Genomic DNA, 20,867 nt, shown 5'->3' with positions numbered 1-20,867 from the left:
ACTTAATATGATTTAAGCTCAATTTTAAATATGAAATCATTTGCAAAATAATTTAGGGCAAAATTTGAAATTAAAAGAAGTTAATCAACTTGAAAGGGAGATTATTCAATACTAATTCTTATAAAGCTTATTATATCTGTGAATATAACGTATACGTAATGTGAAAAAAGGATGTATTAGAGTATGGAATTGATGAAAAATCTTTTGGTTAAAGTGGAACTCTTTTATTATCACTCAATTTACTTATGCATTCAAATAAAATATTTTCCAAATTCTTTTACTATCCTTAAATTGACTTTTGCATTAAAAAAATAATCAACTTTACTATTTTGCTTTATAATTATTAAAAAACATATTAGTTGTTATGTTATCATTAATATTTCATAAAGCTATGTTCAATAGTTCAATGCGAACTTACATATTGTATGTAATACTAGGAAATATTTTATTTCAAATATTTGCGCAACTAAAGAACCCGATTGCTTATCGAATACACTGCACAAATACCTGTTGATTCATTAAGTTCTAATAGCGCGCCACAAAGTGCAAACTAATGAACAACATTGATATATCGACAACTAGGCTTCTGCGTATGTCGAACAGATAACGTGATAAAGAAAATCAATCAATATTAACGGGGAAATTCTATATATAGATAATATTGTCAATGATTTATGCATTCAATTGTAGACAAATTGTGTCATAAAATTATGATTTTTCCAGCTTTATTCAACTAAATTGTCCCTCTCCAGTACTTTGACATTTAAAGAACAAGTTTTGGATGAATTGAAATGTTCAAATTAGTTAAGAGAGAGAATTTTGAGTATTAATGCTGAACTACAAATTTCTTTCTTCTTCTAGGCAGTAGCACTTTAAGTGAACAATCCATTTCATTAGGAAGTGATTGTTAATCAAACAAAGCGTCATGATACGAGTGGCCCCTATATCATAATTATTTTTGGGTTTCGAGGCTAACGAACCCGCTGGGAACACACCCCCTTTTTAGAAAGAGAGAGAGAGAGACAGCTGTCGTTGATAATAGAGAATGAGAGTGAGAGAGATGTGAATTACTTGGCAATGTTTATATTATTATTTTTAATGCTTTACCTCAACAAAAATGTATAATTTAAAAAATTTCAGACCACATTCAGTATAACATATTTTATACAAATATAAAATAAAGAATATTAATGAGTTTAGAAATATATTAAATCACTCAAGTTGAACAAATTGATATCATATCATATTCCATTCAAATAGTTTGTTTTGATTTAATGGAAAAATCAAATTATTCAGAAGTTCAGCGAACAGAAAAAATAGTAAACTTAGGCAGACTTTGTCCAAACAGGTTTATAGACACGAAGACAATTTTGATCTTAAGCTTTGTTTATATTGAATATAGAAATATAAAACACGAGTTATAGAAAGATTTGAACAAATATAGCAGCTTAAAAAGAGACAACTTTGAGCTTAAGTTTTGTGTGTATTGCAAAAACAGAAAGTGAAAAGAACACAGAGCAGACTATATGCAAACAGGATTACATGACAGATCTCTAAACAGATATATGTATAGTGTGTATATAATTTCTAATAAAAGCACCTTTGAGGTAGGCCAGTAATTGAGCTCTCCATGCGATCCAAATCAATTGGCAAAGATTGTGCCCACGGCAAAGACGATGATCTTGCGCTGATGATTGATGGTCAACGTTTCGTAGTGATAACCCTTGACGATCTTCACATCGTTCTTGGCGGCCTCATGCGACGCCTCAATGGGCGTCAGATCGACGTTGTAACAGTTGAGCATGAAAGTCTGCTCCTTGAGGAGAGCACACACCTCATAGGCGCTGGCCAGCTTCTCGTTCCAAATGCTCACCGAGCTGTAGGGCAGCGTCTCCTTCAGATTGACCTGGGTGGCCTCCTTGGGGGTGCGGAACGTGTGCATTGTGATCACCCCGGTTGGACCATCGCCCAGAAAACTGTGCGTTAAATCACTGACCAGCATGGGCGTGGCATTCGGCGGCACCACCTTGGGATTGCCGACAATTGTTTCGGCCTTGAGTTTTTGCAATTTCGCAAGTGTGCGCACATAGCTGGGATGATTGGCCACCTGGGTGTCCAGCTGATGCATTTGCTCCACAACACGTTCGATCAACGTGTCACGCACGCTCTCCTGCACAAGTAGCGTGGCAACGGCGTTCTCGGCAAATGGATCGTGCAGCGACGTGACCAAATGATGCAGTGCCGAATTGATGTCGCCGCCATCGAACAGAATCATTAAACACGGCGAATTCCAATTGTATTTGAAGGGTTTCTCATCCTTTTTATGCTCGCCGGCGCCGCCCAGCGTGTCCGATGAGAGATTAAGCTGCACCGATGAAGTGCCATCATCGATAACAGCGGGCAACTGTCAACAACAACAACAACAACACAAAGAAAAAAGTCAGAGATAACACATGTGCTTGGCTTTTTATCACATTGTTATTCGATACTTACGGTCACCTTGCGCTCCTGCTTGCACTCCAGCTTGTGTACCATGCCGTAGGTGATCACTGGTGTCGGTAGCATAGGCAGATTGGATAGATTTATGTGTTTTTGCTCATCCGTCACTTTATCGGCCATGTCTTGCACACACACTAGCTACGTTCAGAGTGCTTAACTTTACGAAGATGCTCGTCTTATCAGTCTTTTGTCTCTTTCTCGCCAATGCCCATGCACCTTGATCGCGACAGTAGCAGCTGATAATGTGTGTGTGCACGCAGTGTTGCCCAATCGTTGAATTTAAATATGTTTTATTTGTGCTGCCAGCTAATTCGTGTACAGCATTTGAAATGTAAAGCAAATGTGAAACGTGCTTGTATTATTCTATTTGTTAAATATATTGAAGAATAAATAAGAAATAATATATTAAGAAAATATATTTAAGAAAAGAATTACAAAATACATACGAGTGCATTTGAAATGTGAGCACGCAGTGTGGCCACTTTGCTGCTGAATATACTAAATAACCATATAATATACCAGCCCACTGTTATTTCACAGCACTGTTTTTGGCGCCTGCTGTGCAGCACTACGTCAGAATTATTACCCCACCGCGGCGCCGTCGGGGGTCCGTTCGTGTCGGTCTTTTTTATACTTGTTTTTTTTGTCATTTTTTTTTCAGTCGTTTGGCGCTGCCCCATGCACAGTTCACACTCAGATTCAAATTGAAATTGTTCGTGCGCTGTTCGCTGCTCGTGTATAGCTCCGTCGCCGTTTGTTTTTTTTTATTGTTTAATACACATCAATTTGAAATATTATAAGTGTTGCGCTAGCTACTTTTTTGTTGTTGTTGTTTAATGTTATTACTTCACAGTTAACGCCCCCAGAAATCAACGCGTGTAATTTGTTGGCGCTAAGAGAAAGAAATAAAACGGTACTTCGAAGACCAACAAGTGCTCCGGCTTACAAATTGCATTCTATGTGGATTCTGTGCGTCTGCGTGTCCGTGTGAATTTGTTAGTGCATTTGTGTGCGTGCCATTCTCACATATTGTGTGTTGTTGTGACGAAAGTGCGTTCAACCAATTGAAAGTGAATTACAAGTCAAAATAGATTTTGAAAAAAAATAAAGACAGAGACCAGACACGCACACACAAACACACACACACACACTCAGTCGCAAATACGTCGTCGCATTAAAAGTAGAACAATTCAAAATATTTGCACCGAAATAACGAAAACAGCTGTCGAAATAGCAAGTGAATTTCTGACTGCGGGGGAAACGAAGTAACAACAGACCTCTTGTTGTTGTTGTAGCGGTCTCTTTTTTTCGCACTGTGTGGTTGCTGTGTGTGGGCGGCGACGCGACTGCTGCGCAACTGCATTTGCATTACCAAATTTGGGTCAAAGCAACAAAAATATAAAGAAGGAGCAACATCATCATCAAAATGACCGATTTAAATGAATTGATGGGTTCACCATTTGTGCGCGTTAAGGTAAGTCAGTGGGCGTGGATGTTGGAAGGGGTGAAGTTGTGACAACAACACTTTGTGGGCTGCCCGTATCAAGTGTTAGATAATGCGCTAAACAATTGCAGCGCTGCTTTGAAGCTCGGCTTCAGCCGCGCCCTGTCTTGCTCTCTCTCTCACTCTGTGTCTCTAGTGTTGCTCAATGCGCTTTCATTAGCACATGACGAAACTGCGCTGCAACACGGTGACGCCGACTTCGACGGCAGTTAAACCGCAAAGATAGCTAGAGCTGCTATTCGATACGTTCGATGACTTAGCAGGAGGCAGCAGACTGACAAAAGGGGGGTTGGGGACCACCAGCAGCCGGCGTTCAATTAGCAACTTCAGTGAGACTTGGGAAGCCGTTTTTTTTTCTTCTTCTTGTGTTGCTGTGGGGCTTCATTTGAGCTGCTTACTCAATATGCGAAGCAAAGCAAAAGCTCAAAACTTGACGAAACTTTATCTAACTCTACACTCGCCCTCTCTCTCTCTCTTTCTTTCTTTCTTGTAGGTCGTTGCCTTTGTGCATTTCATATTTATATCGAATGCTATGCTTGGCAGCTGGGGCCATGGCGCCTATGAATTCTACAATTTTCTCTTTATCATCTCCTTGTTCTGGACCATCCACAGCAAGGATTCCGTTGAGGCGGTGCAAACGGTAAGTCGCATCCCACACACATACACACACACATAGTCATACTCATTGAGTAATTCACTCATGCAATCTAACGCACACAACACACACGCACACACTCGCATTTATCAGCTGTTTTGACTGCAATGCAAAGCTGCTGACTGATAAGAGCACAATTGCCGTCTCGCTTTTTCCTCAAAAGAAAATAGACGATTCATCAGGCTTCAATTAATTTCAATTTGTTTTGCGAGCGATAAATAAACACATAGTATTCGAGTACAGTGAAAACTCTCTGCCTTAAAGAATATATTAAAGACTGTAAATTATTCCAAAATATATTATATTTTGTGTCTGAAATTGATTCAAATTTTGATAATTAAATTGGATTAAAAATTCAACTTTCATGAGCTATTTGTTATTTTAAATAAGGAACTTTTTTATGTATGATGTCCGCCTAAGGGAGTTTTCACTGTAGCATATAGTATATTATGCTAGTATATCGCAGAACCGGTTCTATCGAAATCTCACAATTAACATATAGACGCTGAGTTTACGTTTTTTTTTGTTGTCATTTTTATATTTTTTTTTTTTTTAATTTTTCTTATGTACATTTTGTGTCTCGTCTGGTTGTTTATTTAATAGCACCGCACGATACTATAAATAATGAATGTTCTCATTGCTTCCTCGATCCCCCCGATGCATGGGATCGCTTCCCCTGCCCCCAATTTTCGTTTTATTTTTCTCCCTTCGCTAGTCTCGAGCACAGATTGCTTCTCCATTGTCTATTGTCCATTGTTCAGATCCACGGTTGGCCTACATTTCAGCTATCTTGACGATATTAACTGCCTAGACCCGAAAACCAGATAAGATTAACTTTACCAAACAAGACAAAGGTTGAGGTTTATTTAATCCACAACGTTAACAAATTACACAGCTACAGAGCAGCTTCGTTTTAGCAAAACTAACTTAAACTTGTACAATTTCTTTCGTTACAAATGTTTGCAAAGCAAATTTAGTTAGTTATATGATATCTAGAGAGAGATCCAAGCAAAAGCTGTTACAGCTTCCAACAGAGGCAAAGAATAAAAATCCAAAATTAGCAAAGATCAGTAGAACTTCTCAGCTAAAAAAAACGTTATCAGTCTATTATTATAAGAAACTTGATTCAAGAGTTATCTGAATAGGAATTTGCATTTGAAAAGATGCTAAGAAAAATATTGTTTATGCCATGGGAAACCAAAATGAACAAAATAATAATAATAACGAATGTTAATCTGTGTTTTGTTGGCTTCCGGTTAAAGTTAAAGTTATATCTATTCAAAATGTTGAAGTTAGTTAAAACTTTATTTTGATATGTAAAAGAAATGTGGCATACTTTTAGGATTATACTTAAGAAATCTCAATTGAAGTTAGTTTTGATTTAATTAAAAGAGAAAATTATACACCAATTTTGATGTACATATAGTATAAAGATTATTTTGCTTCAGTTTCATGGCAGCTTTCGTCATTATAATTTATGCATTACTTTATTTGGGTAGTTTCGATAAAACCATGTGCTTTATCAAGACATTTCAAGACAGAGGCAAAAGTATTCTTAGAAAGCGAAACCACAAAAAAAAAACCCTGAAGAAAAATTGCGTACTTGAAATAATTTATTTAAACTTCAACTGTGGCTGCCCTTTGCTGCAATTGCTGTAAGATTGCTTCGACGATAAATTGAGCAAATGGTATGCAAATCTATACTATATTTAGTTGGAACGATGAGAATATATATTTAGTTTAGCTATATGCGGAGCTGACTGACCGCAGATAAAAAATATATTTCAGTTGTTGGTCAGCTCAGTGGTTCTGCTTCTATGCTGGTTTTACTTATTTATTTATTTGTTTCGTTTCTTTTGTTTTTTTTTTGTGCTAACCGGTTCGCAAATATGTATGTTGAAATATTTTGTTGTGCTGGCCCAAAGCGTAAAACACGTGGAGGTATGCTAATGCCAAAAATGCTCTAGACGCATTTGGTAAGCCACAAAATGAGACATTTCGGACATTGTAAATAAGGCAAACTAACTGAGGTTGTGCGTGTGTGTGTGATGCATATCGCTTGACGGCTATAACTGGAAGAGTTGCCCGGTTACCCGACTAGAAGGTGATGTTTGTTGGCGTGCCGCAATCTAGTTACAAAGGCCCAATTTGAACTTTGACATTACCCCCTAAAAATACGCACGAACCCAGTTTGGTAATCCTTGGACGTAAGGCACGCGAACCGACCTTAACTGACCCAACATCATCATGAAATACAATTTCATTTAGCCTCTCAGCGCGGTCAGTCACATGAAAACGCGCCAGCCAGCCCTGCCAACTTACAGTTGTAAGGCGCTGCCCACCCTACGGCCTTGCGGCCCTACCACCCCAACTTTTCTCGCTTGTTTTGTGTCCCGTTGGGGGAGTTGCTCTGCGTTCTCTCTCTCTCTTTCTCCCTCTCTCTCTCTCCCTGTTGGTGCTTCGCCTTTGCGAGTCATTAGCAACGCCTTTTAATCAACTCAACTATGCAAAAGTCAAACGATGACCCAAAAGCGCAAGTACACGACCCTTTTTTAATTGTGTACCCGGTCGATTTTGTAGTATACTCGTAGTACAATACACGACAGCAGCTGTACATATTGTAGTTGAGGACTTCTTGGAAATTTGCGCAAACAAGAACACACAAAATGCGACCAACTCAATTCTATACATTTTATAGCAGCTAAAGCTAATACTCGACGTATTCTATAATTCGTAGTAATCTGAAAGCACCCTAAATGTATTTATAAATATGGAATGTTGCCTCGAAGCAGAAGTCATGAGGTTTTATGGTGCGCCTAAAAGTAGGCTACACAAAGCAATGAATATTTTTATGTGATTTTTATACGCTTTTCCCGATTGGTCGCTAACACAAAAAAACCTGCACCCAAAAAAGGGGCCGTATTTCCGACCTTTTAAGGTCTTCGTGGCATATACTTCTGGGTTTCTAGTGAGTTGCGGAACTACACAAATATAAATATTATTATATTTCTGTCCCATAATCTTAAGAAAAGTAAAGTATTTTCCTATTAAACTTTTACATTTGTATAGTCAACAACACAATTTGTGAGATACTAAATTATTAAGAAAACTTTAAGCGTTTCAACGTCAACAAAATACCAATCACATTTACATTTAAAAATTTTGGAAATCGCAGCTGTAAAACTTTTGTGTAATGACTCTGAAGAAATGCTATTCAATTGACAAGCTAAGCAAAAGTATTTATGCTATCAAATTGTCAAGCTAAGAAAATGTATTTTAAACGTTTAATATATATAATTAAAACGTTTATAATTTCAAAACATGGCTAAAAAATCAGCAACATTTTGTGTAAATCGCAGCAACATTTACAAAAAGCATTTGTAAAACGTCTATGCACATAATTTTAAGAAGATTTTCCGCCGAATTTGCGTTCTTTAACATTCAAACATTTAACAACAATATTTACGAAAATAATTTTGTATATCATCATAAAATGTACAAAAAAAAAAAACATATGAAAAACACTTGGAGATTTGCTGGCGATTTCGCAAACTGGAATGTGCTTCCTTCAAGCTCTTGTGTATTAAGTATACAATTTGTTAAGGCAAGCTGCAGCCCTTTTTGCAGCACCAGAAAGGTGTGTCCAGCTAATGGAGTGTGTCGCTGTGTATCTGTGTGCGTGACTGACTTTATTAAAGTTCAAGCGTTCAAGGTTGCTGCAATTGATTTGACTGGACAAGCCCCGGAAACCAGCAAGCCACCAAGACTTTCACTAGATTGGATTCCATTTCTCACTACACCAACACAAACACCAACACCAACACCAACATCAACATCATTAGCATAAGCCCATTTATATAGTATTTAACGTTGAATCATTGTCATGTCATTGTTGTACTTGTATTTTACAGGCGCTTGTGATCAATGCATCTAGCATTTTCTTTGATCTAGTCAGCATAATCGTTAGTTTCAATTATATGAGTAAGTAAAAGTGGCTGCAACTTTGACGATAGCGAATCAATATTTACACCATTGCTTTTGTTTCTTTTAGATGGCTGGGCTGTCGCATTTAGCATTATCAATCTGATATTGCGTCCAGTGAGCGTGGCTCTCTTGTATCGTGAGTTCAATACGCGTGGCGGCAGTCTACAGGGTGGATCCGTCTTCCCGACCACACAGCAGCGTAGCTATCAGGATATCGATCGTCCCACGCAGCCGACACCAACTAATTCGCAGCCAGGACCAAATGTGGCGAGCATTTTTTAAGACGCCAAGACGACTTGTAATGACACCCTTCCAAGTACCTAAATGAGTAATACCTAGAAGAAACTTAACATGAAAACAACCTTTAAACTTATTCCCAACAAGAAATTAACAGTCAACAAGTCGCATTTTTTGTTTTTTTTTTTTGCCTGTTAAAAATGAGAAAAGTTGTAAGAGCTAAGCGAGAGAAATTGTAGTTATTGATGAGTAAATAAAGACAAAACGATAACCGACGACAATTTATAATAATATATCAATATATATATTTATATGTATTTATAACAAAAGCGTAGCGAAAGCTACTTTATACATAATATATAAGAACATAACGCCTACTACTAAACTATGTAAACCTAACATCATGCAAGCATATTTAATAAAAGGGCGTTCCATCTAAAGTACGTGTATCTTGTAGCTGCGTGTCGTATCGTGTATCTGTATATGTATCTGTATCTGTATCTGATGTGTGTCCGTCTTTTGTCATTTCGCACTTGTGTGTCGCTCGCATTTTTAAGTAGCTCAAATAAATAATTGAAGTGGCGCCGCGCTCAACTATGTACAATGGCCTCCTTCCACCTCCCGAAAATGGAAACGAACGAACAATCGCCAAATCGCAACCTTAAGCATATCGAATGAGCGAGACACCTTAGAATCCCTCCTTGGCCGCTCGAAACTTGTATTGATTGCTGCGACCATCCAAGCACGGCACTTGCACCAAATTGAAGTAAATGGAGCCCATCAACTGCGACGCCGATGTGTTGGTCATCTTCAGGCACGAGAACAGCATATCATCGCATATGCAATGCGATCTGCAATTAAGATTTAGATTTAACATAATGTTAACGAGTGTAATTGCTTGAGCAACTCGCATTATTTACTCACTTTGTGTACAACGAGTCGTTCATTAACTCGTACTTGTTTTGATACGCACGTATCTTCACGGGGCAGAGATCGTGCTGGCGACAACAGCGATCCATGGCCATCTCGCTGCCCAGATCGCTGTACGTTTCGGCTATGTCGCCAGTGCCACACCATTTGGTGCCTGCAATGAAAATAGCGAATCAAAAGTTAGTCAATTGGCGAGTAGTTTCAATGGCAAATACATTTGTTTAGCTGAAATGTAGATTAGTATACCATTTAAAAATGCAGCGAGTTGAGAAAGTAGCGAGTGCTGCTTTGACGAGTAGATTAAAAAAGCTTTAAATATGAACTTTGTGAAGAGGAAGAAGACTATGAAGAGTACGAATTCTAACGAGCTTATAAAGTTGTGATTATAGCGAGCAACGAATATAAATCTAACGAGTTTATTAAGTAGCGAGTACTAGGCATTGTTTTCTATTTTTAAATCTGGTGAGTTGATCAATTAATAAGCTTTGTTTATACAGAAATTGTAAAAACTATCGAGTATACATAAAAAACCGACGAGTATAAACTACTGTTTATAAAATGATAAGCAACTAAATATGGTAAAACAGTTATACAACTGCTACACTAATTGCCAATAAGGAACGATCGTTGGCAATTAACTAAAAGAATAACAGCAAAGTAACGAGTAGACAAAATTAAAGAGTATGAAAACTAGCGAGTAAAAAACTAAAGTTTACTGGAGTGAAGAGTGATTCTTGTTGCTCAATTCACACGCTTACCAGGTATAATGCCGCTAAGCAGCGAGAAGGGACTGCGCGGAAAGATATTCGCAGCGAGTTTGAGAGAAACTCCATCCTGATTGGCGGCATCGCTGCCATTGCCATTGGCAGTTGACTCGCTGTTGCTGCCGCCGCTGCTGCTGCGCTCGGAGCCTTCGTTGTTGCTGCTGCTGTAGCGAGATCTGTGCTTTGCCGCATAGCTGAGCTTGTCCACATGCTCGCATTGATCCATCAGCTTGAGCATCTCCTCGAACTTGATCTCCAGCGGTCTATTGTATTGAGCGAGACCATTGAGCAAGATTTTTCCCTCCTTGTCGTTGCTAAACAAAGAACGAGACGAGCATCAATAATTAAGTGATCAGAACAAAATGGAAATGCAAAAGATGTGCTTACTAGATTTCGATTAGTTCGCAGCCTAGCAGCAGCTTCTGGGGCCCCAGCTCGGTGACAGCAATGGTCAAATCGTGATAGTATATCATAATGAGCGAATCATTGCTGATGCGATTGCCACTACAACGAGAAAGAGTGAACGAGGAATTAATAGTGGAACGCTTATGGGCACATGGCCAGACCAGGCCTCGCGATTATGGCGACTACGTGACGTCCATGACAATGGCAACAGTGAAACTGTCGACTGTCGTCGAGCTGTCACTGCTCTGTTTGAGGGGCATGCACATATGCATTAATTGCCAGCTGTTTACTGATCCTACTCACCTGTAGGTTTTCATTTGACGCAGACTGCGTTGCTCGATGATCTGTTGAGTGAACGATTGAAATGAGGGAAATCCCTGCAATCCCTGCGGCAGGCTAAACGATAACGTTGGCTTTGCCAGCGCCACCGATGAGCTCAGATAGCCCATGAGGGCGCAGAACATGAGGGAGGCGAGCAACTGCAGTCGCCGCCGCTTCGGACCGAAACTCTGCCGCATTTTGAGCTCAGGAGAGTTTAGGATTTTTGAAAAGCTTGCAAGCTCCTATGATTTCAGAACTTCCACAGAGTACCGGAGTGCTTAGGACGTCCGGAGCGTTTCAGGACTTCTGTTATGAGCGCGGGTTAAAAAGAAACCTTAAAGACTTCCAGCTTATTCCGGAGTATTCAGTACATCCAAGGAGAGATCAGAAGAAGTGAGAACTTTTCAGATGTTATCAACTCCAAGAGTTAACAAGACTTGTCGGCTCAGCACTTTCACAGAGCTCCGAACAGTTCAGGAGTACCCAAAACTTTCAAAACCTCCAGAAGGTTCCAGGTGCAGCTGAAGTCCGTTGGATTTCTATCTCCGTGAAGTTAAGCAGCTCACAAGTTCCGTGTAGTTGGGGCCTACTGGAAAGATCCTCGATAGATCGTCATCCCTGGAACGCGAACTCCGGGCTTAGCGAGACGTGATACGTTGTGCAACGTGTTGGTTGCGACTCAATTTCCGGTAACAAATTACCTGCCACAAAATCAAAAAATAAAAACATTCGTATTCGGTTTGCTCATTCGTCACTTGCTGTTGTTGTTACTATCGTTGTTTTGCTTGTTCTTGTTGTTGTCGTTGTTGTTGTTGTTGTTGTTGTTGGATACGTGCCCCGAGTTCTTGGCCTCTAAAAAATTCAAAATATTTTATTCATTTGTCGTTGCTGTCGCGACGGAGGCACGTCCTCGCTGCTCGCTACACAGCTGACCATGTTCACAGGACCAATCTAAACCGAAAGTAATACAATCCGAGTTCTGTTTTCCCATTTTCCATTGCGACGTGGTGTTGATTAAAACACGCTCACCTCTTCAACCCTTTCCCAAAAACAACTCTCTCCCTCTTCTCTCTCTCTCTCTCTCTCTCTCTCTCTCTCTCTCTTTAACTATTTTCGATTGTCTAAGTTTGCACACCACTTGTCGTATACTTAATATGGCTTCGATTCTCAATTGCTCCACTTAAACAGACAACTTTTCAATCGAATCAAATCAAGTTTCCCATTTTCGTAATTGATATTAATCGTTGCATGCCAATTTCACACAGAAAATTTTCCTTGAGTTTTCCCTCTCCACTGGGAAATGTTTGCCCAAAACACAGATGTCGCATTCTAATAGTTAGCTATAGTATTATGTCGAAAGTTATACTCGTATAAAACTATATAAAGCATCTCTAATTGCGAGACTGCTTTGCCCTATTAAAAACCTTTTCTTTAGCGGAACATTGCTAAAACTTAGCAATATTATTTTCATCATCCTTATGCAAAATCTATTTTAAACGGACACCACTCTTGAGTCTCTGGAAGAGCTAAAAACTAACTTCATTGAATTCTTACTTTTAGTAGACAACGAATTCAAAATATATCATTTTGAAATTATTATTACTAATTTGAATTTTTTCAAATTCAAGCTTACAAATGTTATTTCTGATTATATATTTCTTAATGCAATTGTTAAGCTCCCCTTGAACGGACAAAAGTTATGCAACGGTAAGTGAGCTTTTTAAAATAAGTTTAAAGAGTCTTTTGGGATTATTCATTTGATTTATGATTTTCAAAAGTTTAGATGAACACAATTTTCCAAAAATTTTTTCTATATCTGCTACCCATAGAGTAGAAGGGTATTATAAGGGCGCATCTCCGACCCTATAAAGTATATACATTCTTGATCTGGGTCATAAGCCGAGACGATATAGAAGATATAATCAGTATGAGCACCTAGATTTCAGAGAACATAAAATATAGACATATGGTATATTTATTACTTCATCAATATACCAAATATAGGCATTGGTATATTTTTTTTTAGTATTTTTGCGGTTTTTGGTATATTTCAAAATTAATACCCCACTGTTTTGCCTTTATTCAAAATCAGTAGCGAGTATCTCACAGGCGAGCACACTCTACTGTAGATTTCTTATTTATTTATGCTAAGCATTTGCATTAAGTCATAAAACGAAGCAATCAATCAATTGATAGCTTTGCTATTAAAGCATTATTGAGTTGTTTTAGACAGAGTCGTTATATAGTAAGTTGCATAGTAGTAAAACTCAGTATTATCACGTAGCTTTCCTTCCAAGGGTCACTTTAAGTGTTAATAGGTTTTTTTTGCCAAAAAAAACGTCGCAACGCTAACAGAGGCCTCAGTTATTTATTATGTGTTGTACATGTGAATTGATTACGCCTTGACGAGTGTCGCAATTTTCGACTCTTCTGCCCACTTTCTCCGCCTCTCTCTCTCTCTCTCTCTCTCTCTCTTTCTTTTCTTAGGTTGACTCCCTCACTCCTTAGTCTGTGACTAACCCTTTTTTGACTGGCTGGCTTTGATATGTAGCAGTTTTCAATTCCAGTTAATAAATCTTTCACGCCAGGGAAAAGGGAAAAGGGGAAGCAAAATGAATTGTTCATACGCACGAAACATGCTAATCAAAATGATGTTGTTTGTTGCCCCCGAAAAAATCGAGTTGATTATTATGCGTATAACACAAATGTGTACGCTATATATACTTTTATTTATACTTGTATTATAATATATATAAAAGTATTGTATTGTTTACTTTTTGTTATGATTTTTCGGTTTGGCCCAAACACGAAAGTTTACGCAAGTGAACAATGGCCAAGTCAACAAGTCAAGTCAAAAGCGGGGCACGTGGGAGTGCGTCACCCAAAAGGGGTGAGACGAAGGTGGGGCAGAGCAAAAACCCCGAAGAGGGGGGGGGATTGCTAAGTGAAAGTACTCTGCGCATTGTTATTGTGATTATTGTTGTCGTATTACATTTTTACACACACTCTAGCCAAAAAGGCAAAGAGAAGGGTGTGATAAATTGATGTAATTCCATTAGCAAAAAAACTTGAATTTTGCTCGATTCGTATAAAGAAATATATTTATCCTAGAGATAGATTTATGCTTCGAGCTAAGCGAAGTTTCATTTCAAAATTCATTTCAAAACTAACAAATAAATGTAGGGCAAACTAAAGTTAATATAAAGTAAATTAGAAATTCGAATTACAAAAAGAAAATGTGCTGCGTAATATCAAAGTCTGATCATAAGTTCCCATTAAAGTTATCAGCCAGGTTAAGTTAAATTTGCTAAATATCAAAATCTTGTCATGACCTTAAAGTTAACATTCAGATAATGTTAAGTTTATAATTCCAGAGCCCAGAGACTTTAAAGTTATTATTAAAGTTATTAACCAGATAAAGTTAGCTTTAGAATTAGACGCAACTACAAAAAAAAAATATGTTGTCTAATATAAAAAAGTCTAATCATGGCTTTAAAGTTAACATTAAGGTTATCAAACAGATAAACATAAATGTTTTGCTTATTATCAAAGTCTTATGATGACTTTAAAGTTAAAGTTAAGTTTGGGGCTAAACGCAATTTATATTTGAAAAGAATTGTTGTGAAAATTGCATTTTCAACTTTGCACAAAAGTCTTACGGGTATTTCACAGTCGAGCACACTCTACGCTCTACGCTGGCTTTGCTTGTTTTCATTTCATTTTTCGGCAAATTTCGTGCGATTTCAATGGAAACTGTGTGGAAACATGCAAGCTTGATGACAAATCTTGTCGCTGTGGGAGGAAGAGAGAGAGAGAGAGGAAGAGTTGGTGGCGAGTAGAAGAAGAAGAAGAAGAAGAAGAAGTAGGTGAAGCCATGCAACATTTTGTGCTATGTGGCAATGGCAATCGTTGTCCAACACCTTGACAACATGACATCGCCCACACCACACACACACACACACACACACACACACACACACAATCACACCTCTTCACACACCTCCAAATCTCAGTTATTTAATACCCGAATATAAAAAAAAAACCTGGGCTGCATTTTGGCCAAGTGACCAGATGGCTGATTGAATGACAGTTTTTTAGTTTTTATTTATTTTTATTTGTGGTAGTGTTTTAAATCTTTCAATGCTAAGCTCGCTTGCGGGTTAAGGTTGCAGCTAACGGTGCTTTTGTGGGTTAGCCGACATTAAACGAGTTTAGGCTGAGCTTATTATGTTAGTTTATGCTGTTGTCTATCAATGTTTGCTCACTTTGGAGATTTCTTCGTAAGCGCTCAAATGCAAATTGTTGTGCAGGGAAAATCTAAACAAAGAGAAAACGTGCAAGAAAGCCAAACATAGGTCTTGTTGTTTAGCTTTCAATGATGTCGTTGCTCTGTGATGTGGTTAAGTAATCCAACGGAAGCTGTAGCGAGTTTCATCAAGATAGCTTACAGATTGAACGATTAGTTTGCACTTGAACAGCTGGACAGACAGACAGCAGGAGAGCTAAACATACTAAAACAGATGCAGGACAGATGGAACAACGATCTCTGCTTGTTACAATTTTAGAGCAATGAAAAGAGAATTCGTTTCACTTTGGATCAATAATTCTTGTGCCTTAATCTCAGCCATAAATATCCGCGCTTTCATAGATGTCATCTAAACGATGTTGAACGCAATCTAAGCCAAGCTCAAGCTCATTTCTTAACCCACTCGAGAGTAAGAGTAGAGAGAAATTGTTGGAAGCCCTTGCTCACCTTATTATTTTATATATACAGTTTTTTTTTTGCGACTTGTCTGACCGACTAACCGGATGCACACGGCAAACAGCAAGCGACGCTGATGCGACCCAACTGACCAGTTTTGTTTTGGCTTTTCCACGTTTTGGGATCACTTTTGACATGATCTCCCTCTCCCTCACTCTCTCTCTCTCTCGCTCTCTCACTCTCTCTGTCTAGTCGACATCATAATTAACAAATACATAATCGCGTTTTAACCCACATTAACCCATAAAATGCAACAATGCCAGTTCATAGTTGAGTGACTTTACGTCTCGTTTCCTGCTCTCAAACGAGACAATGCGTCGTCGTCTCCCTCCGCTTTCAGATGATCGTCGATTTAGACTTCCGTCTGGCCAAAACAACTGGCGAGAATCGCGAGAACAACGTCAGGAAATCATCAGCAACCAAAGTGCCGAGCACAAAAGAAAAAAAAAGAGAAAACCCGCTTACAAAATCCGCATACAAATTGCGTTGGGCAGAGAACGCGGAAGACCGAGCGAGAAGAATTGTCAAGCTGCCTGTCTAATTGTCAGGTTTCTAATCGATTTCCTAGATGCTTCAGAGCTCTCAGTTGACACTCTTAAGCTTTTATGAATAATAAAACTATCAATATATTCCCTTTAAGACCATCAATATATTCACGATTTGCAAAACTTTGTTAGTTAACTGGTTGTTAGGACTTTTTCAAAAACTTACTCATATATCAAATGGAATCTTTAAAAATTTACATATATCAAATGTTCCCTCGAGTCTAAGGAATCCTAAGAACTATTCAGACTTTAATTGCATTAAAGACTACAAAGATTTTAAGGAGTTTCTCATTTCAACTGCTCGAACATTTTAAATATCTTTACATTTTACCTAGGTTCTTTTTCCCTTCACTCCCAATTCTCTCAGGGATACAAAATTGCTTAAATCGCTTTCTAAAACCTCTAGAACTTTAACTTTAGAATAATATGTTTTATGAACATCCCGACTATATTACCTTTAAAAACCAACAGTATGTTACAGAATTCCCCACAGCTTGCAGAACTCTTACTTAGATTACATTTAAAGAGCAATAGAATATTATAGAATTCCCTAGACCTTGTAAACTCTTAGTTAGACACGCTTAACAACTCCTTAGACTCTATTTTACTCCCTGTCTAATGTTAAAGCGATTCTCCTTTTAAGTTTCTCCAAACTCCTCAGAGTGACTCTTGGAATTGAGGTCACATTAAGGTGGTCTAGGACGTTTCCATAACATCCAAAATGCTTTAAGAACATCAAAATTATATTACCTTTAAAGAGCAATAGAATCTTACAGAATTCCCTAGACCTTCTAACCTCTTAGTTAGACACGCCTAACAACTCCTTAGACTCTATTTTTCTCCCTGTCTAATGTTAAAGCGATTCTCCTTTTAAGTTTCTCCAAACTCCTCAGAGTGACTCTTGGAATTGAGGTCACATTAAGGTGGTCTAGAACGTTTCCATAACATCCAAAATGCTTTAGGAACATCAAAATTATATTACCTTTAAAGAGCAAAAGAATCTTACAGAATTCCCTAGACCTTCTAAACTCTTAGTTAGATTTCAAGGACACGCTTAACAACTCCTTAGACTCTATTTTTCTCCCTGTCTAATGTTAAAGCGATTCTCCTTTTAAGTTTCTCCAAATTCCTCAGAGTGACTCTTGGAATTGAGGTCACATCAAAATGCTGCCCCTTGAACCAAAAGTGGTTCGGGATTTTTTCGGTTGTGGGGTAACAGCAACCGAAAACGAAAATGAAACTTGGCCAACTTGAACTTGGCGCCGTCTCAAGCCGATGGGTTCAAAAGTGCAAAGCTTTGCATAAGCACGAAATACCATCAATAAAAACCAAAAAACTAAAACAACAGAAGACAGCAAAGACAACACGTACAATGGAGTCGTTTGTTTGTTGTCTTGGCATAGGTCAGTGAAGCATGAGGTTTTGGTCAGGTAAAACAAAAAAACCAAAACAAAAGTCGGCCGTGGGCGAAATTGGTTTCGTTTCGTTCCGTTTCGTTGTTGACCCGCTACAAAAAAAAGTGGTTGCAGTTGATGTAGTAAAAGTGCTGTTGCTGTTGCTGCTGTTCAAAAGTGGCCAAAAAGCTGTTGCAGATGCGCCAACAACAACAACAACGAGATGATGAGAAGAGGAGAGGAGAGGGGAGAAGGCGGAGGGAGCTACAACTATCATCAACTGGTTTGCAGGTTGGCGGTTTTAACTTTCACATTGGGCGCACGCTTAATTGTGGGCTTTAATCTTGGTTAATTTGCTCCAGTTTTTGATTTGTAACACACGCCAGACGGCACGAAATACCGATTAAAGCGCGATTCGACGAGAGATGCTTTCAGTTGCTCATCACCTAGCGAGAGAGAGAGAAAGAGAGATGCCAATGATGATGATCATCATCATCATCTGCTCTTTCTATTTGTATTTGTAGACGCTCCTACTTGTGGCGATTGCGTTTGCCAACAGCCAACAGCCAGCAGCCACTGTCACTGACACTCCCAATGCTCTTCCATAACTCATCCAGCCAGTTGATTCGTTTGTGATTTTTACTTTTTTACTGCGTGCTGGTTAAGTGATTGGCAACTGCAAATGCAAATCATGCATGTCTTTCAAAACGAAACGTTGTGCACGCTCCTCTGATGTAAACTAACACGCCATTCGTTGAAAAAACCCTACTCGCTGCATGACTAGTGGCTTCTTCTTAAAGTAGCATTCGTTATGTGCTTGTCTTCAATGCTTTGCAATCTGCACTCGATGGTAATTGAGTAATAATCAGTTGAAACTCCACACTTGCAGCACTACTCGTTGAAGTTGCAATGATGAAAGGGTAAAGGTGTACTTCATAGAAATTGCATACTACTCTGTTGCAGTGCTTTAAGCGTACTCGCCACACTAAAAGCGCAATTCGTTGGATGCATTTTGGAAATAGAGGCTTTAAACTGAAATCCTAATCAGCTTAAAATTGTTTGCTGACTTAACATTAAGTGGAGTTCTTGCTAATTGCTACTGGCTATTATAAATCGTTACTCGTTACTCGCTACTGGCTATCATAACTCGTTACTGGCACTTACAGTTTTTTTTTTAAATTATTTGTTTCTATTATCTTTTCTTTAACACTATTCGCAGCTTGCAACCACTAACTTTAATTGCTAGTTTTGCATATTATTATTGTATTATTATATGCTCTAATTCTCTGTTATTCCATTTCATAACTACTAACTTTACTCACTAGTTTTGCATAGTTCTATTACTCGTTATTAACACTCGCTTAAAAATCCAATTGCTCTAATTCTCAGTTTATCCATTTTAGTATATATCACTCTCGTTTTGTGCCCAACAATTTTATTCGCTGCTTGCACTCGTTAGTTTTGCATGCACTTCTAATTCGTTATTCTCTATATAGTGCAACTTTTTACTCTCTAGGTATTCTCTAGCACACGCATTAATTAATTGTACACACTGGAAAACGATTATAGGTTTATTTTTGTGGCTCACACGATCTTGCCTGACTCATAACTCTTCACTAACGAACTGAATAACAAGAAGTTAATGCTCTGATTTTATGCGCTTGAGTTGCACTCGCAAAATGATTTAAAGTGCCCATTCACTTGCTTAATTAATGAGCCAAGCTCGCCACTCACTTGAACAAATATTTAGTTAACAAATTGACCAGCAGTAATTACTCATTTGGCAACATTGCAGCAACACAGCAACTTCAATTTGAAGTTCAAGTGGTGTTAGAACTTTGCCAAATGGAACGAGTGCGCTGCACTCGCTTGAACTTGAACTCGTTCCAGCCATTCGATATGCTCGCAAAGTTTTAACGAATTCGTTTCGTTTAATGTAGATCATTTTTTTTTCGAGCATGTGGTAGGGTACTTAACGAATCGTTGCTGGGGCCAAAAACTTCACACAATGTCGCTAATCATGGGAATGGGAATTCGTTATTGGGAAATTGAGAATGATGATGATCATCATCATGATGACAACTCTTGAGTGTGCGCAACCAGAGATAAGCATTCATATTGTTGTTGGTGTGTTGTGACGATGACAGTTGCAGCTTGTGGCATTCCCACAATTCCATTCCCAATGCGATTGTCTTTCCTTTTATGCCAGTTTGTTGTGCCAGTTTCACAACAGCATTTTTAGTAGGTGAAACTCTCAAGACTTGAACTCTCAAGACGTGCAATCAACAACAACTTTGGCATCTCCAATCTGCATCTCTTGTACACAGTTCCACGGACCTTGCAATTATCTTAAGCACTTCAACACACACACACACACACACAACTAACAATTAGCAACAACAAAACGAGCAAGTTTCAACTTCAAGTTTAACTACAGCTTTGTAGCTCTAAATAACACGCGTTTTATTTAAGAACTAGTTGCAAATTATCATAAAATATTTGCCATTAGGTTTACCAACCCGCCAACTTAGTCGGTCAGTTTCACTTTTCAAAAAAAAACGAACTAAGAAAAAATCAACTAAAAACAAGAAAAAATAACGAAAAAACCGACACTCACACACAGAGACGTCGCACGCATAGACAGATAGAAAACCGAACGAAAAATAGCGAAATAATGTCTTTGAGCTTTAAAGCGCATGCGTCGCGTGCCGTTCTTGCAAAGCTTCGCCAAACCGTTCGCTGCCGCGCAAAGTCAGCAACTGATCGATGAGGCTTCAAGTGCCGAAAGCCGAAGTACCGAACTCTAAGTCGAAGCCAATGACGAAGTTTTGCTGCTCAGGCGTACGAACGAACTAAGCCGAAGCTGA

The 20,867-nt window shown here is 38.5% G+C and overlaps 3 protein-coding genes across 3 annotated transcripts; 1 reads left to right on the top strand and 2 right to left on the bottom strand.

Moving 5' to 3' along the window:
* Positions 1–1,368: 1,368 nt before the first annotated feature.
* Positions 1,369–2,815, bottom strand: LOC132795359 (uncharacterized). Its single transcript, XM_060806029.1, has 2 exons — positions 2,494–2,815; positions 1,369–2,404 (listed from the first exon to the last, which is right to left on the bottom strand). The coding sequence occupies exons 1-2, from the start codon at positions 2,617–2,619 to the stop codon at positions 1,643–1,645; spliced, it is 888 nt and encodes a 295-aa protein (XP_060662012.1). The 5' UTR covers positions 2,620–2,815; the 3' UTR covers positions 1,369–1,642.
* Positions 2,816–3,111: 296 nt separating this feature from the next.
* On the top strand, positions 3,112–9,160 carry LOC132795361 (type-1 angiotensin II receptor-associated protein). Its single transcript, XM_060806030.1, has 5 exons — positions 3,112–3,251; positions 3,353–3,973; positions 4,497–4,643; positions 8,570–8,639; positions 8,710–9,160. Exons 2-5 carry the CDS (start codon positions 3,926–3,928, stop codon positions 8,922–8,924), a joined length of 480 nt encoding a protein of 159 aa, XP_060662013.1. The 5' UTR covers positions 3,112–3,251; positions 3,353–3,925; the 3' UTR covers positions 8,925–9,160.
* LOC132795358 (uncharacterized) lies at positions 9,161–20,763 on the bottom strand. The gene is made up of 6 exons (XM_060806028.1): positions 20,618–20,763; positions 11,282–12,000; positions 10,961–11,077; positions 10,568–10,887; positions 9,804–9,963; positions 9,161–9,730 (listed from the first exon to the last, which is right to left on the bottom strand). Exons 2-6 carry the CDS (start codon positions 11,494–11,496, stop codon positions 9,568–9,570), a joined length of 975 nt encoding a protein of 324 aa, XP_060662011.1. The 5' UTR covers positions 11,497–12,000; positions 20,618–20,763; the 3' UTR covers positions 9,161–9,567.
* Between the last annotated feature and the right edge of the window lie 104 nt (positions 20,764–20,867).

This window comes from Drosophila nasuta, chromosome X (genome assembly GCF_023558535.2).
Source record: "Drosophila nasuta strain 15112-1781.00 chromosome X, ASM2355853v1, whole genome shotgun sequence".
Taxonomy (NCBI): domain Eukaryota; kingdom Metazoa; phylum Arthropoda; class Insecta; order Diptera; family Drosophilidae; genus Drosophila; species Drosophila nasuta.
The sequence above is the reverse complement of the archived record's forward strand: the minus strand, read 5'-3'. Positions and strand labels throughout refer to the sequence as shown.